Below are 20,405 nucleotides of genomic sequence, written 5' to 3' on the forward strand. Positions count from 1 at the left end.
TTTTTAAAATGTATTTGCACAGCTGGGCCGTTTACTATAATGTAGGCCTAGTTGCTTATTTGGGCTTGAGCCTATTTGCTTGTTTGAGCCTTTTACTAGAGATTAGTTGCTTAAATGTAGTTTTATTTCCACTTTTCATCCAAATGTTTAAACCAGTGGTTCTCAAACATTTCCGTGTCTAATCAGTGGGAGTGGAAATGGGTGTGTGTGTAATCATGGCACTATGCTGCTCCTGGTCCCAGTCCCACTGATCACACAGGACCTGCAGACTTTGTCAGCTTGTACATCTGCAATTTTCATATAGGTTTAAGTGACGCTTGCATGTTTTCATAGACCTAGTTGCAGAGTTCGTATTTCAACTGCTTGGCCTATAGCTTCCTTGCCTCCTAGTTATTGTGAAACTATAACCATATGCTTAGTAATTGTAGTTTTAAATGTTTTATGTAATGCACATTCACAGGGTTCATAAAACAATGTGACCGTTTTGTGTTTCTCTTTAGACAAAACATGTCGAGGGACAACGACGAGGGAAAGCTGTTCATTGGAGGACTGAGCTATGACACCACCGATCAGTCGTTGGAGGAAGCCTTCGCCAAATTTGGAAGAATCCGTGACGGTAAAAAACTACTTTCAATCCATATGAACGACTACATTCATTCACATGGTGTAATTTATCTTTAATCCGTTTCATTGTCTACAGTTGTTGTCGTCAAAGACAGAGATACAGGCAGTTCTCGTGGTTTTGGCTTTGTGAAGTATGACAACCCAGAACATGCAAAGGAAGCGATGGACCGAATGAATGGAGAGGTGAGTTGTTGACGTATTGCTGCAGATGCTGGTTGCCATTCTGAAAGGCACTGTATGCTCTCCTGGTGGCACAACACGACTGACTGCTTGTCTTTTCAGAGTCTGGATGGCAGGACGATCCGTGTGGACGATGCTGGGAATGGCCGCTCCGGAGGTGGAGGAGGAGGAGGAGGAAGGGGAGGTGGAGGATATTCAGGCGGAGGTGGAGGATATGGAGGAGGAGGAAGGGGAGGAGGAGGATATGGAGGTGGCGGCTATGGTGGTGGAAGCGGTAGAGATGGGGTTTTACCCTGAATTCTTTAAGATTTCCTATCTCTGGCACATTGAATTGATGGATGGCATGTTGTTGACTGTATTCTCTCTTGTATTTGCTTAGGAGGTGGTGGAGGTGACAGGAGCTACGGTGAGAGGAGCGGAGGAGGTGGAGGCGGCTACAGCAATAGGAGCCGAGAGGAGTCGAGTGGAGACCGTTGGTGAAACTGACTGACTTGGGCTTTTATATATATGTATACCGATCGCATTTTTGGAAATTCTTTACTAATAAACATTTGTTTTACTTGATGATATTGGTGTTTCTTCAATCTACACCTGTCCTGATTTGGGGTGCCATGTGTTATTGCTGGTGTTGGGCTGTTGTCAAGTCAACACAGCCATCTATCAGGATATTTTAGAGCACTTTGTGCTTCTGTATCTTTACTCGCTTTATGGAGATGCTGATTTCTGTTTCCAGAAGAGTATTTACTCATGCCTATAGCGTTCAAAAGTAGCCCTCGCCAAGTAAGAGCATTATTGACATACTTTTCAGGTTGTCCTGTCTGTGTTTTAAATCGTTTGTTCATGTGCTGTAATCAAGATTGCAACTAAAAGGTATTAAATGTGGAACTGTAGGGCACAAGACTGCAACGCACCACACTCAAGCTGTAGTGTTTTACTAATGCCTTTGTAAAAATGTACAGTGCCTTCATAAATGTAAAGAGATTCTCAACTTGGCATGCCACACACACACACACTGCTGGGACTTAACCCATCTTCAGTTTGGGAAGTCACTGGATGTTTAAAATGTACTAATGCTCCTGGTTCATGGCTCAGTGGCTAAGGCACCTTGGCTGGTAATCCAGTCTGGCTGTGGGTTCGACTCCCGATCCCGACGGCCTTTATGGCCTTTACTTCATGTCTCTCCCCATTTCCTGTCAGCTAACTGTCCCTCCATAAAATAAACCCTACAGCAGTGGAACAATGCCTCCTCTCCTCCACAGGGTGGAGGTGAAACAAATCATTGCATGTGTTGATGGAAGCTCAGGCCTTTCATTGTTTTAGGTTAATCTAAGAAACTAAAGCCTCCAATTTAAAAATGCTGCACGTTCCATTCTTGGATAGGATGTGCTCAAGGTTCAACATGTCTTCTAACTAGATGTCCAGATACTGTATCGGATCGGCCCTTTGTCATATCGGTATCGGTGAATATGCCAGTCTAACCACCGATCCGACTCCGGGGTAAGGGGGTTGACGCTATATGGCAGGTAAATAAAATGTTGGGAGTTTGCTTTGGAGTTGCCCAAACAGCAAGTGCACATTTGAGTGAGGAGTCTGCTATAAACAACACAATATATATATATAGCTATAAGAGATCTATGAGATCACGACATCGGTATCGGCTAACACAGAAATTTAAATGACAAAAATAAAATAGTCTAAAAAATTAGACCACAAAAATGCTCAGTGGGACACACACACACACACACACACACGGCAAGCTAAAGTATTGAGTGTCATACTGTGTAGGGCTAAAGATATTACTAGACCACTCAACAAAGTGGTTTAGAGAAATGTTCTTTTGCAAATATCGTACAAAACTATGAGTATGACAGAAGATTGATTAAAACTCCAAAGACAGGGTCACTGTGAGTACATGCTGGACAGTTCTGTGAGTGACCCTTAATTCCTCACAGTCTTGTTCCTCAAGGTCAATTTGTACAAGCTCAGCGTGTTGGGTTGTGTGACGCGTCGCGTGCTTGTAGATCTGTGCAGATCTAACACATTGCACGTGTAGCAATGCTTACAGTGAGTGCTAGTTACTGTTCACCACTTGTCCACAGGACAGAAAAGTATATATCCAATGCTATTTAAATATCATCAAAATCACACCCATAACAAGAGTAAACGTTTACTCATTCAGGTCAGAAACTTGTTTTAAATAGAGCTCCAATGACGGTCATTGTGAGTACAAGCTGGACAGTTAGTTTTGTGAGACACTTGTCGTCACATCCCGAAGTGTCGTGTGCTTGTAGACCTATATGTCTGGTTCTCAACGTGCGGTCCAGGGACTGCCGAGAGTCCTCCGTGGGCGTTCTAGGAGGTCCCCAGCAAACTGAGGAAGAGTTTAACAACTTTAAACCTATACTTAACCCTAGAACACTAAACCTGGGTTATTTTCACTTATTGCTTAAATGTGACTTTCATAATGTCCTTGCCGATGTCTGAGGCGGGTGGGTGCTTGCTTGCTTAGGGTTCTGGTAGCTTGTTTCATGATGCTCAGTGACATCTCTAAATGTTTTGATCAATTGAACAAGGTGAACCCTCTTGTAAACAAGTGTAATGCTTAATTGGGTCGTCCACTCACAGTTTTCTTTTCAGCTCAAAAACGCGTCGTGCTCAAAACGCGTCGCACTGCGACGCATTTGAGCTTGTAGATCAGCTATTTTTGCTACGACATTAATATGCAATGTGGCCCCACTGGAGTGAGTGTGGAAATACTGTGGCCCTCTCTATCGTCAAAGTTGCCCACCCCTGCTATAAAGGGTACTATAATTTAAAACTGTGAAATTGTAATACATTTCCACATTGTATTGCATATATGCATTCCCAATGTATGTCGACATGGTGCGTTTGGATAATAAAATGTAAGACTAGACTATTCCATGTGGTTGTTTTTTTTGCAAATACAGTTAAAAGGGTCAAACTAAAAACCTGCCAGTGATGCTGACCCCTCCCATTCATCCAATCAGGCGTCAGTGAAAAACATACAGGCCCCGCCCACTGACACTATTTAAATAGGTTGCAGTCCAAAGCAGAGCATTTCCTGATTCAGTTCATCATCTCTCAGCTCACCAAGCAGCAGCAACACCTTATCACTGCACTCTCCTCTGAAAACCAACTGAAGGTGATTGATTACCGTGTCCTGCCTTCGGAAACATATATATGCATTATTCCACATGTTATTATAGGCCTAAGTGACTTTTGGCTTGTTTTGTAAAGTTGCTGGTAAATATGGCTTGTATTTTAAAGTGCATTGGCTTTGCTTAGTCGCGTTGTATTCTTCTTTACGGTTACTTTTAAAATGTATTTGCACAATTGGGCCTTTTTCTAGGCCTGGTTGCTTATTCGGGCTTGCTTCTAAACAAGTGTACAAATGTACTAATTTGCACTTTTATTCCGAATGTTTAAACCAGTGGTTCTCAAACATTTCCGTGTCTAATCGGTGGGAGTGGAAATGGGTGTGTGGGTAATCGTGGCACTATGCTGCTCCTGGTCCCAGTCCCACTGATTACACAAAGGACCTGCAGACCTTGTGAGCTTGTACATCTGCAATTTTCAAATGTCCAATGTTTATAGGTTTAAAGTGATTGTTGCATGTTTTCATAGACCTAGTTGCCGAGTTCGTATTTCTGCCTCCTAATAATTATTGTGTTTGCGGTACTATAACCATATGTTTAGTATTTGAGTTTTAAATGTTTTATGTAATGCACATTCACAGGGTTCATAAAACAATGTGACCGTTTTGTGTTTCTCTTTAGACAAAACATGTCTAACCGCAACGACGAGGGAAAGCTGTTCATTGGAGGGCTGAGCTTTGACACCACCGATTCCTCGTTGGAGGAAGCCTTCGCCAAATTTGGAAGAATTCGTGACGGTAAAAAAAACTACTTTCAATCCATATGAACGACTACATTCATTCACATGGTGTAATTTATCTTTAATCCGTTTCATTGTCTACAGTTGTTGTCGTCAAAGACAGAGATACAGGCAGCTCTCGTGGGTTTGGCTTTGTGAAGTATGACAACCCAGAACATGCAAAGGAAGCCATCGAACGAATGAATGGAGAGGTGAGTTGTTGACATATTGCTACAGATGCTGGTAGCCATTCTGAAAGGCACCGTATGCTCTCCTGGTGGCACGACTGACTGCTTGTCTTTTCAGAGTCTGGATGGCAGGACGATCCGTGTGGACGACGCTGGGAATGGCCGCTCCGGAGGTGGAGGAGGAGGAAGGGGAGGAGGATATTCAGGCGGAGGTGGAGGTGGAGGATATGGTGGAGTATATCATGGAGGAAGGGGAGGAGGAGGAGGATATCACAGCGGAGGAAGCGGTAGAGATGGGGTTTTAACCTGGATTCTTGAATTAAGCTTTCCTATCTCTGGCACATATAATTGATGGTCATGTTGACTGTATTCTCTCTTGTATTTGCGTAGGAGATGGCGGAGGATATGGTGGTGGTGGCGGGAGTGAGTGGAGCAAACAGGACCGTTGGTGAAGATGACTGACCTGGGCTTTTATATTTGTATACCTATTGCATTTGAGGAAATTATTGACTAATAAAACATTTTTCATTTTACTTGATATTTCAATTTCTTCCTTCTACACAATTCATGATTATATTGTGACTGAGTACAGTTTCTGTGAGGTCAAGTCAGTGGGATTGGATGCATTGTCGTCCTGATTTGGGGTGCCATGTGTTATTGCTGGTGTTGGGCTGTTGTCAAGTCAACACAGCCATCTATCAGGATATTTTAGAGCACTTTGTGCTTCTGTATCTTTACTCGCTTTATGGAGATGCTGATTTCTGTTTCCAGAAGAGTATTTACTCATGCCTATAGCGTTCAAAAGCACTCACCAAGTAGGAGTACATTATTGACATACTTTTCAGGTGGTTGTCATCACTGTTATAAATTGTTCATGTACTGTAATCAAGATTGCAACTAAAATATTTTAAATATGGCACGGTTTTAATTTGACAGATTGTTATATGATGAGTTGCCCATGTAGGCCTACATCTAAATCAGACGAGGGTCCAGTTTAGAAAATGCAACACTGTTTTATGGAACTGTAGGACACAAGACTGCAACACACCACTCAAGCTGTAGTTTTATACGAATTACTTTGTAAAAAAACAAACTAAAGTGTACAATGCCTGACCCTGCAGTCTGTACCCAGATTAACATATTCCTATTAACTTGGTGGTGGCTCAGGGGTGGAGTGGCTGGATGGTAACTGCAAGATTGCAGGTCGAACCCGGGCTCCCCCAGAGTTTGTCACTGAAGCCAAAATTGCTCCTCATGTGCTGGCTAGTGCCTTGCATGTTTTCCGCTGTCATCGGTGTATGAATGTGTTTGTGTGTGTGTGTGTGTGTGAATGGGTGAATGTAATGCACAATCTATGTAAAGCGCCTTGGATAAAGGCGCTATATAAATGCACCATTTAACTTATTACCATTTTAGGGTACTATCATTTAAAAAGTATCTTTGAAAAACAAAGAAAAGGATCCGTACACTGTCAGACACCTGGCCAAAATGTTGCTCTTTATTAGGTGGACGTTTGAGTCGATTAGACCTTCATCAGGACAGACAAGATCGAATCGACCGAAACGTCCACCTAATAAAGTGTCTGACAGTGTTGTGGGACCTTTTCTCTGTTTTTCAAAGATACCCTTTTTTAATATACGCTCTATAGAGCGTCGCAGTCCCTCCCCCTTTCAGAACAACGAGTGGCCCAGGAAATAAATCCCAATGCATTTTGTCCCATAGGCATTTCTTCTTAAAGTATTTATTTAAAGACGGTTACGCCGCGGACAAAGCCAACTCGGATCGTGACAAATCATGACAATGAACACAGTGTTTTGGGCCGATCAAATAATATAAGAAGAAAAACAAAACAAATAGTGTTGTCTCCTGCCTTTATTTTCTTCTTTCTAATGATTTGATCGGCCCAAAATATTGTGTTCATTTTCATGATTTGTCACGATCCGAGCTGGCTTTGTCCGCGGCGTAACCGTCTTTAAATAAATACTTTGAGAAATGCCTATGAGGAAAATGAACGGCGATTTATTTTCCGGGTCTCTCGAGGGGGCGGGACTGCGACGCTCTATTGCCCTACTCACCTGTCACTAGCCTTCTGAGGTGTGCATCGGCCTTTTGCTATAAAGGGTACTATAATTTAAAATTGTGACATCGTATTTTTGCATTCCCAATGTATGTTGACATGGTGCGTTTGGATAATAAAATGTAAGACTAGACTATTCCATGTGGTTGTTTTTTGTTGCAAATACAGTTAAAAGGGTCAAACTGAAAACCTGCCAGTGATGCTGACCCCTCCCATTCATCCAATCAGGCGTCAGTGAAACACATACAGGCCCCGCCCACTGACACTATTTAAATAGGTTGCAGTCCAAAGCAGAGCATTTCCTGATTCAGTTCATCATCTCTCAGCTCACCAAGCAGCAGCAACACCTTATCACTGCACTCTCCTCTGAAAACCAACTGAAGGTGATTGATTACTGTGTCCTGCCTTCTGAAACATATGCATTATTCCACATGTTATTATAGGCCTAAGTGACTTTTGGCTTGTTTTGTAAAGTTGCTGGTAAATATGGCTTGTATTTTAAAGTGCATTGGCTTTGCTTAGTCGCGTTGTATTCTTCTTTAGGGTTACTTTTAAAATGTATTTGCACATTTGGGCCTTTTTCTAGGCCTGGTTGCTTATTCGGGCTTGCTTCTAAACAAGTATTTGCTTGTTTGAGCCTTTTACTAAAGATTAGTTTAATAAAATGTACTAATTTGCACTTTTATTCCGAATGTTTAAACCAGTGGTTCTCAAACATTTCCGTGTCTAATCAGTGGGAGTGGAAATGGGTCTGTCTGTAATCATGGCACTATGCTGCTCCTTGTCCCAGTCCCACTGATTACACAAAGGACCTGCAGACCTTGTGAGCTTGTACATCTGCAATTTTCAAATGTCCAATGCATATAGGTTTAAAGTGATTGTTGCATGTTTTCATAGACCTAGTTGCCGAGTTCGTATTTCTGCCTCCTAATAATTATTGTGTTTGCGGTACTATAACCATATGTTTAGTATTTGAGTTTTAAATGTTTTATGTAATGCACATTCACAGGGTTCATAAAACAATGTGACCATTTTGTGTTTCTCTTTAGACAAAACATGTCTAACCGCAACGACGAGGGAAAGCTGTTCATTGGAGGGCTGAGCTTTGACACCACCGATTCCTCGTTGGAGGAAGCCTTCGCCAAATTTGGAAGAATTCGTGACGGTAAAAAAAACTACTTTCAATCCATATGAACGACTACATTCATTCACATGGTGTAATTTATCTTTAATCCGTTTCATTGTCTACAGTTGTTGTCGTCAAAGACAGAGATACAGGCAGCTCTCGTGGGTTTGGCTTTGTGAAGTATGACAACCCAGAACATGCAAAGGAAGCGATCGAACGAATGAATGGAGAGGTGAGTTGTTGACATATTGCTACAGATGCTGGTAGCCATTCTGAAAGGCACCGTATGCTCTCCTGGTGGCACGACTGACTGCTTGTCTTTTCAGAGTCTGGATGGCAGGACGATCCGTGTGGACGACGCTGGGAATGGCCGCTCCGGAGGTGGAGGAGGAGGAGGAGGAAGGGGAGGAGGAGGATATTCAGGCGGAGGAGGAGGAAGGGGAGGAGGAGGAGGATATGGAGGTGGCGGCTATGGAGGAAGCGGTAGAGATGGGGTTTTAACCTGGATTCTTGAATTAAGCTTTCCTATCTCTGGCACATGTAATTTATGGTCATGTTGACTGTATTCTCTCTTGTATTTGCGTAGGAGATGGCGGAGGATATGGTGGTGGTGGCGGGAGTGAGTGGAGCAAACAGGACCGTTGGTGAAGATGACTGACCTGGGCTTTTATATTTGTATACCTATTGCATTTGAGGAAATTATTGACTAATAAAACATTTTTTTTTACTTGATATTTCAACTTCTTCCTTCTACACAATTCATGATTATATTGTGACTGAGTACTGTTTCTGTGAGGTCAAGTCAGTGGGATTGGATGCATTGTCGTCCTGATTTGGGGTGCCATGTCATATTGCTGGTGTTGGGCTGTTATAAAGTCAACACAGCCATCTATCAGGATATTTTAGAGCACTTTGTGCTTCTGTATCTTTACTCGCTTTATGGAGATGCTGATTTCTGTTTCCAGAAGAGTATTTACTCATGCCTATAGCGTTCAAAAGCACTCACCAAGTAGGAGTACATTATTGACATACTTTTCAGGTGGTTGTCATCACTGTTATAAATTGTTCATGTACTGTAATCAAGATTGCAACTAAAAGATTTTAAATGTGGCACGGTTTTAATTTTACAGATTGTTATATGATGAGTTGCCCATGTAGGCCTACATCTAAATCAGACGAGGGTCCAGTTTAGAAAATGCAACACTGTTTTATGGAACTGTAGGACACAAGACTGCAACACACCACTCGAGCTGTAGTTTTATACGAATGACTTTGTAAAAAACAAAGTGTACAATGCCTGACCCTGCAGTCTGTACCCAGATTAACATATTCCTATTAACTTGGTGGTGGCTCAGGGGTGGAGTGGCTGGATGGTAACCGCAAGATTGCAGGTCGAACCCGGGCTCCCCCAGAGTTTGTCACTGAAGCCAAAATTGCTCCTGATGTGCTGGCTAGTGCCTTGCATGTTTTCCGCTGTCATCGGTGTGTGTGTGTGAATGGGTGAATGTAATGCACAATCTATGTAAAGCGCCTTGGATAAAGGCGCTATATAAATGCACCATTTAACTTATTACCATTTTAGGGTACTATCATTTAAAAAGTATCTTTGAAAAACAAAGAAAAGGATCCGTACACTGTCAGACACCTGGCCAAAATGTTGCTCTTTATTAGGTGGACGTTTGAGTCGATTAGACCTTCATCAGGACAGACAAGATCGAATCGACCGAAACGTCCACCTAATAAAGTGTCTGACAGTGTTGTGGGACCTTTTCTCTGTTTTTCAAAGATACCCTTTTTAATATACGCTCTATAGAGCGTCGCAGTCCCTCCCCCTTTCAGAACAACGAGTGGCCCAGGAAATAAATCCCAATGCATTTTGTCCCATAGGCATTTCTTCTTAAAGTATTTATTTAAAGACGGTTACGCCGTGGACAAAGCCAACTCGGATCGTGACAAATCATGACAATGAACACTGTTTTGGGCCGATCAAATAATTTATAAGAAGAAAAACAAAACAAATAGTGTTGTCTCCTGCCTTTATTTTCTTCTTTCTAATGATTTGATCGGCCCAAAATATTGTGTTCATTGTCATGATTTGTCACGATCCGAGCTGGCTTTGTCCGCGGCGTAACCGTCTTTAAATAAATACTTTGAGAAATGCCTAGGAGGAAAATGAACTGCGATTTCTTTTCCGGGTCTCTCGAGGGGGCGGGACTGCGACGCTCTATTGCCCTACTCACCTGTCACTAGCCTTCTGAGGTGTGCATCGGCCTTTTGCTATAAAGGGTACTATAATTTAAAATTGTGACATCGTATTTTTGCATTCCCAATGTATGTCGACATGGTGCGTTTGGATAATAAAATGTAAGACTAGACTATTCCATGTGGTTGTTTTTTTTTGTTGCAAATACAGTTAAAAGGGTCAAACTAAAACCTGCCAGTGATGCTGACCCCTCCCATTCATCCAATCAGGCGTCAGTGAAACACATACAGGCCCCGCCCACTGACACTATTTAAATAGGTTGCAGTCCAAAGCAGAGCATTTCCTGATTCAGTTCATCATCTCTCAGCTCACCAAGCAGCAGCAACACCTTATCACTGCACTCTCCTCTGAAAACCAACTGAAGGTGATTGATTACTGTGTCCTGCCTTCTGAAACTTATGCATTATTCCACATGGTATTATAGGCCTAAGTGACTTTTGGCTTGTTTTGTTAAGTTGCTGGTAAATATGGCTTGTATTTTAAAGTGCATTGGCTTTGCTTAGTCGCGTTGTATTCTTCTTTGGGGTTACTTTTAAAATGTATTTGCCCATTTGGGCCTTTTTCTAGGCCTGGTTGCTTATTTGGGCTTGCATCTAAACAAGTATTTGCTTGTTTGAGCCTTTTACTAAAGTGTAAAGTTAAAGTAAAATGTACTAATTTGCACTTATTCTGAATGTTTAAACCAGTGGTTCTCAAACATTTCCGTGTCTAATCAGTGGGAGTGGAAATGGGTGTGTGGGTAATCATGGCACTATGCTGCTCATGGTCCCAGTCCCACTGATTACACAAAGGACCTGCAGACCTTGTGAGCTTAATTGTACATCTGCAATTTTCAAATGTCCAATGCATATAGGTTTAAAGTCATTTTCATAAACCTATAGTTGAGTTTGTATTTCAACTGCTTGGCCAATAGCTCCTTGCCTCCTAATAATTATTGTATTTGCCAAACCATAACATTATGTTTAGTATAATTTAGTTTTAAAAGCTTCATGTAATGTGACAGTTTTGTGTTTGTCTTTAGACAAAACATGTCTAACCGCAACGATGAGGGAAAGCTGTTCATTGGAGGGCTGAGCTATGACACAGATGATCAGACGTTGGAGGAAGCCTTTGCCAAATTTGGAAAAATTTGTGATGGTAAAAAACTACTTTCAATCCATATGAACAACTACATTCATTCACATGGTGTAATTTATCTTTAATCCGTTTCATTGTCTACAGTTGTTGTCGTCAAAGACAGAGATACAGGCAGCTCTCGTGGGTTTGGCTTTGTGAGGTTCCAAAACCCAAACGATGCAAAGGAAGCGATGGAACGAATGAATGGAGAGGTGAGTTGTTGACGTATTGCTACAGATGCTGGTAGCCATTCTGAAAGGCACTGTATGCTCTCCTGGTGGCACAACACGACTGACCGCTTGTCTTTTCAGAGTCTGGATGGCAGGACGATCCGTGTGGACGACGCTGGGAATGGCCGCTCCGGAGGTGGAGGAGGAGGAGGAAGGGGAGGTGGAGGATATTCAGGCGGAGGTGGAGGATATGGAGGAGGAGGAGGAAGGGGAGGAGGAGGATATGGAGGTGGCGGCTATGGTGGTGGAAGCGGTAGAGATGGGGTTTTACCCTGAATTCTTTAAGATTTCCTATCTCTGGCACATTGAATTGATGGATGGCATGTTGTTGACTGATGACTGTATTCTCTCTTGTATTTGCTTAGGAGGTGGTGGAGGTGACAGGAGCTACGGTGAGAGGAGCGGAGGAGGTGGAGGCGGCTACAGCAATAGGAGCCGAGAGGAGTCGAGTGGAGACCGTTGGTGAAACTGACTGACTTGGGCTTTTATATATATGTATACCGATCGCATTTTTAGAAATTCTTTACTAATAAACATTTGTTTTACTTGATGATATTTGTATTTCCTTCTACACAATTCATGATTATATTGTGACTGAGTACTGTTTCTGTGCAGTCAAGTCAATGGGATTGGATGCATTGTCGTCCTGATTTGGGGTGCCACCGTGCCATGTCTTATTGCTGGTGTTGGGCTGTTGTCAAGTCAACACAGCCTGGCCATCTATCAGGATATTTTAGAGCACTTTGTGCTTCTGTATCTTTACTAGGTTTATGGAGATGCTGATTTCTGTTTCCAGAAGAGTATTTACTCATGCCTATAGCGTTCAAAAGCACTCACCAAGTAGGAGTACATTATTGACATACTTTTCAGGTGGTTGTCATCACTGTTATAAATTGTTAATTTACAGTAATCAAGATTGCAACTAAAATATTTTAAATATGGCACGGTTTTAAATTTACAGATTGTTATATGATGAGTTGCCCATGTAGGCCTACATCTAAATCAGACGAGGGTCCAGTTTAGAAAATGCAACACTGTTTTATGGAACTGTAGGACACAAGACTGCAACACACCACTCAAGCTGTAGTTTTATACGAATGACTTTGTAAAAAACAAACTACTGTACAATGCCTGACCCTGCAGTCTGTACCCAGATTAACATATTCCTATTAACTTGGGGGTGGAGTGGCTGGATGGTGATTGCAGGTCGAACCCGGGCTCCCCCAGAGTTTGTCACTGAAGCCAAAATTGCTCCTGATGTGCTGGCTAGTGCCTTGCATGTTTTCCGCTGTCATCGGTGTATGAATGTATGTGAATGGGTGAATGTAATGCACAATCTATGTAAAGCGCCTTGGATAAAGGCGCTATATAAATGCACCATTTAACTTATTACCATTTTAGGGTACTATCATTTAAAAAGTATCTTTGAAAAACAAAGAAAAGGATCCGTACACTGTCAGACACCTGGCCAAAATGTTGCTCTTTATTAGGTGGACATTTGAGTCGATTAGACCTTCATCAGGACAGACAAGATCGAATCGACCGAAACGTCCACCTAATAAAGTGTCTGACAGTGTTGTGGGACCTTTTCTCTGTTTTTCAAAGATACCCTTTTTAATATACGCTCTATAGAGCGTCGCAGTCCCTCCCCCTTTCAGAACAACGAGTGGCCCAGGAAATAAATCCCAATGCATTTCTCCCATAGGCATTTCTTCTTAAAGTATTTATTTAAAGACGGTTACGCCGCGGACAAAGCCAACTCGGATCGTAACAAATCATGACAATGAACACAGTGTTTTGGGCCGATCAAATAATTTATAAGAAGAAAAACAAAACAAATAGTGTTGTCTCCTGCCTTTATTTTCTTCTTTCTAATGATTTGATCGGCCCAAAATATTGTGTTCATTGTCATGATTTGTCACGATCCGAGCTGGCTTTGTCCGCGGCGTAACCGTCTTTAAATAAATACTTTGAGAAATGCCTATGAGGAAAATGAACGGCGATTTCTTTTCCGGGTCTCTCGAGGGGGTCGGACTGTGACGCTCTATTGCCCTACTCACCTGTCACTAGCCTTCTGAGGTGTGCATCGGCCTTTTGCTATAAAGGGTACTATAATTTAAAATTGTGACATCGTATTTTTGCATTCCCAATGTATGTCGACATGGTGCGTTTGGATAATAAAATGTAAGACTAGACTATTCCATGTGGTTGTTTTTTTTTGTTGCAAATACAGTTAAAAGGGTCAAAGTAAAAACCTGCCAGTGATGCTGACCCCTCCCATTCATCCAATCAGGCGTCAGTGAAACACATACAGGCCCCGCCCACTGACACTATTTAAATAGGTTGCAGTCCAAAGCAGAGCATTTCCTGATTCAGTTCATCATCTCTCAGCTCACCAAGCAGCAGCAACACCTTATCACTGCACTCCCCTCTGAAAACCAACTGAAGGTGATTGATTACCGTGTCCTGCCTTCTGAAACATATGCATTATTCCATATATCTGCTTATTATAGGCCTAAGTGACTTTTGGCTTGTTTTGTTAAGTTGCTGGTAAATATGGCTTGTATTTTAAAGTGCATTGGCTTTGCTTAGTCGGGTTGTTTTCTTCTTTAGGGTTACTTTTAAAATGTATTTGGGCCTTTTTCTAGGCCTGGTTGCTTATTTGAGCTTGCTTCTAAACAAGTATTTGGTTGTTTGAGCCTTTTACTAAAGATTAGTTTCATAAAATGTAGTTTTATTTGCACTTTTATTCCGAACGTTTAAACCAGTGGTTCTCAAACATTTCTATGTCTAATCAGTGGGAGTGGAAATGGGTGTGTGGGTAATCATGGCACTATGCTGCTCCTGGTCCCAGTCCCACTGATTACACAAAGGACCTGCAGACCTTGTGAGCTTAATTGTACATCTGCAATTTTCAAATGTCCAATGCATATAGGTTTAAAGTCATTTTCATAAACCTATAGTTGAGTTTGTATTTCAACTGCTTGGCCAATAGCTCCTTGCCTCCTAATAATTATTGTATTTGCCAAACCATAACATTATGTTTAGTATCATTTAGTTTTAAACGCTTCATGTAATGTGACAGTTTTGTGTTTCTCTTTAGACAAAACATGTCTAACCGCAACGATGAGGGAAAGCTGTTCATTGGAGGGCTGAGCTATGACACAGATGATCAGACGTTGGAGGAAGCCTTTGCCAAATTTGGAAAAATTTGTGATGGTAAAAAACTACTTTCAATCCATATGAACAACTACATTCATTCACATGGTGTAATTTATCTTTCATCCGTTTCATTGTCTACAGTTGTTGTCGTCAAAGACAGAGATACAGGCAGTTCTCGTGGTTTTGGCTTTGTGAGGTTCCAAAACCCAGACGATGCAAAGGAAGCGATGGAACGAATGAATGGACAGGTGAGTTGTTGACATATTGCTACAGATGCTGGTAGCCATTCTGAAAGGCACTGTATGCTCTCCTGGTGGCACAACACGACTGACCGCTTGTCTTTTCAGAGTCTGGATGGCAGGACGATCCGTGTGGACGACGCTGGCCGCTCCGGAGGTGGTGGAGGAGGAGGAAGGGGAGGAGGAGGATATTCAGGCGGAGGTGGAGGAGGATATTCAGGCGGAGGTGGAGGATATGGAGGAGGAGGAGGAGGAGGAAGGGGAGGAGGAGGAGGAGGAGGAAGGGGAGGAGGAGGCTATGGTGGTGGAAGCGGTAGAGATGGGGTTTTACCCTTAATTCTTTAATTAAGATTTCCTATCTCTGGCACATTGAATTGATGGATGGCATGTTGACTGTATTCTCTCTTGTATTTGCGCAGGAGGAGGTGGTGGAGGCGGCTACAGGAGCCGAGAGGAGTCGAGTGGAGACCGTTGGTGAAACTGACTGACTTGGGCTTTTATATATATGTATACCGATCGCATTTTTAGAAATTCTTTACTAATAAACATTTGTTTTACTTGACGATATTTGTATTTCCTTCTACACAATTCATGATTATATTGTGACTGAGTACTGTTTCTGTGCAGTCAAGTCAATGGGATTGGATGCATTGTCGTCCTGATTTGGGGTGCCATGTCTTATTGCTGGTGTTGGGCTGTTGTCAAGTCAACACAGCCATCTATCAGGATATTTTAGAGCACTTTGTGCTTCTGTATCTTTACTAGGTTTATGGAGATGCTGATTTCTGTTTCCAGAAGAGTATTTACTCATGCCTATAGCGTTCAAAAGCACTCACCAAGTAGGAGTACATTATTGACATACTTTTCAGGTGGTTGTCATCACTGTTATAAATTGTTAATTTACTGTAATCAAGATTGCAACTAAAATATTTTAAATATGGCACGGTTTTAAATTTACAGATTGTTATATGAGTTGCCCATGTAGGCCTACATCTAAATCAGACCAGGGTCCAGTTTAGAAAGTACAGCACTGTCTTATGGAACTGTAGGACACAAGACTGCAACACACCACTCAAGCTGTAGTTTTATACGAATGACTTTGTAAAAAACAAACTACTGTACAATGCCTGACCCTGCAGTCTGTACCCAGATTAACATATTCCTATTAACTTGGGGGTGGAGTGGCTGGATGGTGATTGCAGGTCGAACCCGGGCTCCCCCAGAGTTTGTCACTGAAGCCAAAATTGCTCCTGATGTGCTGGCTAGTGCCTTGCATGTTTTCCGCTGTCATCGGTGTATGAATTTGTGTGAATGGGTGAATGTAATGCACAATCTATGTAAAGCGCCTTGGATAAAGGCGCTATATAAATGCACCATTTAACTTATTACCATTTTAGGGTACTATAATTAAAAAATTATCTTTGAAAAACAAAGAAAAGTACACCGTCAGACACCTGGCCAAAATGTTGCTCTTTATTAGGTCGACGTTTGAGTCGATTAGACCTTCATCAGGACAGACAAGGTCGAATCGACCGAAAAGTCCACCTAATAAACTGTCTGACAGTGTTGTGGGACCTTTTCTCTGTTTTTCAAAGATACCCTTTTTAATATACGCTCTATAGAGCGTCGCAGTCCCTCCCCCTTTCAGAACAACGAGTGGCCCAGGAAATAAATCCCAATGCATTTCTCCCATAGGCATTTCTTCTTAAAGTATTTATTTAAAGACGGTTACGCCGCGGACAAAGCCAACTCGGATCGTGACAAATCATGACAATGAACACAGTGTTTTGGGCCGATCAAATAATTTATAAGAAGAAAAACAAAACAAATAGTGTTGTCTCCTGCCTTTATTTTCTTCTTTCTAATGATTTGATCGGCCCAAAATATTGTGTTCATTGTCATGATTTGTCACGATCCGAGCTGGCTTTGTCCGCGGCGTAACCGTCTTTAAATAAATACTTTGAGAAATGCCTATGAGGAAAATGAACGGCGATTTCTTTTCCGGGTCTCTCGAGGGGGCGGGACTGCGACGCTCTATTGCCCTACTCACCTGTCACTAGCCTTCTGAGGTGTGCATCGGCCTTTTGCTATAAAGGGTACTATAATTTAAAATTGTGACATCGTATTTTTGCATTCCCAATGTATGTCGACATGGTGCGTTTGGATAATAAAATGTAAGACTAGACTATTCCATGTGGTTGTTTTTTTTTGTTGCAAATACAGTTAAAAGGGTCAAACTAAAACCTGCCAGTGATGCTGACCCCTCCCATTCATCCAATCAGGCGTCAGTGAAACACATACAGGCCCCGCCCACTGACACTATTTAAATAGGTTGCCGTCCAAAGCAGAGCATTTCCTGATTCAGTTCATCATCTCTCAGCTCACCAAGCAGCAGCAACACCTTATCACTGCACTCCCCTCTGAAAACCAACTGAAGGTGATTGATTACCGTGTCCTGCCTTCTGAAACATATGCATTATTCCACATGTTATTATAGGCCTAAGTGACTTTTGGCTTGTTTTGTTAATTTGCAGGTAAATATGGCTTGTATTTTAAAGTGCATTGGCTTTGCTTAGTCGCGTTGTATTCTTCTTTAGGGTTACTTTTAAAATGTATTTGGGCCTTTTTCTAGGCCTGGTTGCTTATTTGAGCTTGCTTCTAAACAAGTATTTGGTTGTTTGAGCCTTTTACTAAAGATTAGTTTCATAAAATGTAGTTTTATTTGCACTTTTATTCCGAATGTTTAAACCAGTGGTTCTCAAACATTTCTGTGTCTAATCAGTGGGAGTGGAAATGGGTGTGTGGGTAATCATGGCACTATGCTGCTCCTAGTCCCAGTCCCACTGATTACACAAAGGACCTGCAGACCTTGTGAGCTTGTACATCTGCAATTTTCAAATGTCCAATGCATATTGGTTTAAAGTCATTTTCATAAACCTATAGTTGAGTTTGTATTTCAACTGCTTGGCCAATAGCTCCTTGCCTCCTAATAATTCTTGTATTTGCCAAACCATAACATTATGTTTAGTATAATTGAGTTTTAAACGCTTTATGTAACGTGACAGTTTTGTGTTTCTCTTTAGACAAAACATGTCTAACCGCAACGATGAGGGAAAGCTGTTCATTGGAGGACTGAGCTATGACACAGATGATCAGACGTTGGAGGAAGCCTTCGCCAAATTTGGAAAAATTTGTGATGGTAAAAAACTACTTTCAATCCATATGAACTACATTCATTCACATTCACAGTGTAATTTATCTTTAATCCGTTTCATTGTCTACAGTTGTTGTCGTCAAAGACAGAGATACAGGCAGTTCTCGTGGTTTTGGCTTTGTGAGGTTCCAAAACCCAGACGATGCAAAGGAAGCGATGGAACGAATGAATGGACAGGTGAGTTGTTGACATATTGCTACAGATGCTGGTAGCCATTCTGAAAGGCACTGTATGCTCTCCTGGTGGCACAACACGACTGACTGCTTGTCTTTTCAGAGTCTGGATGGCAGGACGATCCGTGTGGACGACGCTGGCCGCTCCGGAGGAGGAGGAGGAGGAGGAGGAGGAGGAGGAAGGGGAGGTGGAGGAGGATATTCAGGCGGAGGTGGAGGAGGATATTCAGGCGGAGGTGGAGGATATGGAGGAGGAGGAAGTGGAGGAGGAGGAAGGGGAGGAGGAGGAGGAAGCGGAGGTGGCGGCTATGGTGGTGGAAGCGGTAGAGATGGGGTTTTACCCTTAATTATTTAATTAAGATTTCCTATCTCTGGCACATTGAATTGACGGATGGCATGTTGTTGACTGTATTCTCTCTTGTATTTGCGCAGGAGGAGGTGGTGGAGGCGGCTACAGGAGCCGAGAGGAGTCGAGTGGAGACCGTTGGTGAAACTGACTGACTTCGGCTTTTATATATGTATGCCTATCGCATTTTTGGAAATTCTTTACTAATAAACATTTGTTTTACTTGATGATATTTGTATTTCTTCCATCTACACAATTCATGATTATATTGTGACTGAATACTGTTTCTGTGGAGTCAAGTCAGTGGGATTGGATGCATTGTCGTCCTGATTTGGGGTGCCATGTCTTATTGCTGGTGTTGGGCTGTTGTCAAGTCAACACAGCCATCTATCAGGATATTTTAGAGCACTTTGTGCTTCTGTATCTTTACTCGCTTTATGGAGATGCTGATTTCTGTTCCTAGATGAGTATTTATTTAGTCATGCCTGTAGCGTTCAATAGTAGCCCTCGGGTAGATTATTGACATACTTTTCAGGTGGTTGTCATGTCTGTTTTAAATTTGTTCATGTGCTGTAATCAAGATAAAATGTATTAAATATGGAACTCTAGTGCACTGTGCACAAGACTGCAACGCACCACACTCAAGCTATAGTGTTGTACAAATTACTTTGTAAAAATGTACAGTGCCTTCATAAATGTAAAGAGATTCTGAACTTGGAACTCCACACACACTGCTGGGACTTAACCCATCTTCGTTTTGAGAGAAGCCACTGATGGACCTGTTTAAAATGTACCAACACTTCCTACAGCATGGCAAACTGCTGTCCTCGATCACAGTTCTATATTCTATTTGTGCATTCCAGGACTATGAATGATATTGGCCTCTCTCTCTCTCTCTCTCTCTCTCTCTCTCTCTCTCTCTCTCTCTCTCTCTCTCTCTCTCTCTCTCTCTCTCTCTCTCTCTCTCTCTCTCTCTCTCTCTCTCTCTCTCTCTCTCCGCCTTATCTTGATTTGATGAGCATCTTGCAGAGTTCAACACAGTGGAACACAATGCCTCCTCTCCTCCACAGGGTGGAGGTGAAACGAATCATTGCATGTGTTGATGGAAGCTCAGACTTTTCATTGTTTTAGGTTAAAGTGTGTTTGGTAAAACAGTCTTCTCTGTTAGAGACTCCCATCACTGGAACAGTCTCCCTACAGAATTAAGAGAGTCCTCCAACTATCTGACCTTCAAATTCAACCTGAAAAGGTGGCTAAAAACAACTCAAATTTGTAATCATGAGTAACTAACTATCAGCACTATTTAGTATTCATCACCGGTGTCATTTCTCACTTCACTTGCCGTTCTGTCCCCTGTACCATGTCGATCTGTTCCCGTACTGTATTGTGTTTTTGTATGGACGTAGTGTTGGCTGCTTGCACATATGCACACATGGCATCAACGCATGGGCCCTCATTTATCAACCGTTCGTACGCCAAAATATGGGTGCACACCGAAATTACCGACATTTTCGACATTTACCATTTCCGGCAAAGCTTGAAATTGAACTTGACAACGTTCAAAACCCACGTC

At 42.1% G+C, this 20,405-nt stretch overlaps 1 protein-coding gene across 1 annotated transcript in view; it reads left to right on the forward strand.

The window, feature by feature from the left end:
- Positions 1 to 18,977, forward strand: part of LOC308326311 (uncharacterized protein) — a gene marked incomplete at its 3' end in the record, with an annotated part of 57,947 nt that extends 38,970 nt beyond the window's left edge. The window contains exons 2-24 of the mRNA XM_080779116.1: positions 529 to 616; positions 701 to 807; positions 907 to 961; positions 1,010 to 1,069; positions 1,187 to 1,228; positions 8,471 to 8,572; positions 8,676 to 8,729; positions 9,445 to 9,502; positions 11,374 to 11,489; positions 11,574 to 11,680; positions 11,780 to 11,951; positions 12,064 to 12,160; positions 12,314 to 12,451; positions 14,802 to 14,917; positions 15,002 to 15,108; positions 15,208 to 15,259; positions 15,519 to 15,573; positions 17,431 to 17,536; positions 17,882 to 17,904; positions 18,183 to 18,298; positions 18,384 to 18,490; positions 18,590 to 18,809; positions 18,919 to 18,977. Coding sequence (XP_080635242.1) covers positions 529 to 616; positions 701 to 807; positions 907 to 961; positions 1,010 to 1,069; positions 1,187 to 1,228; positions 8,471 to 8,572; positions 8,676 to 8,729; positions 9,445 to 9,502; positions 11,374 to 11,489; positions 11,574 to 11,680; positions 11,780 to 11,951; positions 12,064 to 12,160; positions 12,314 to 12,451; positions 14,802 to 14,917; positions 15,002 to 15,108; positions 15,208 to 15,259; positions 15,519 to 15,573; positions 17,431 to 17,536; positions 17,882 to 17,904; positions 18,183 to 18,298; positions 18,384 to 18,490; positions 18,590 to 18,809; positions 18,919 to 18,977 — 2,157 coding nt within the window. The remainder of the gene's footprint in view (positions 1 to 528; positions 617 to 700; positions 808 to 906; positions 962 to 1,009; positions 1,070 to 1,186; positions 1,229 to 8,470; positions 8,573 to 8,675; positions 8,730 to 9,444; positions 9,503 to 11,373; positions 11,490 to 11,573; positions 11,681 to 11,779; positions 11,952 to 12,063; positions 12,161 to 12,313; positions 12,452 to 14,801; positions 14,918 to 15,001; positions 15,109 to 15,207; positions 15,260 to 15,518; positions 15,574 to 17,430; positions 17,537 to 17,881; positions 17,905 to 18,182; positions 18,299 to 18,383; positions 18,491 to 18,589; positions 18,810 to 18,918) is intronic.
- Between the last annotated feature and the right edge of the window lie 1,428 nt (positions 18,978 to 20,405).

Source organism: Protomyctophum bolini, assembly GCF_963924005.1.
Source record: "Protomyctophum bolini genome assembly, chromosome: 12".
Lineage (NCBI taxonomy): Eukaryota > Metazoa > Chordata > Actinopteri > Myctophiformes > Myctophidae > Protomyctophum > Protomyctophum bolini.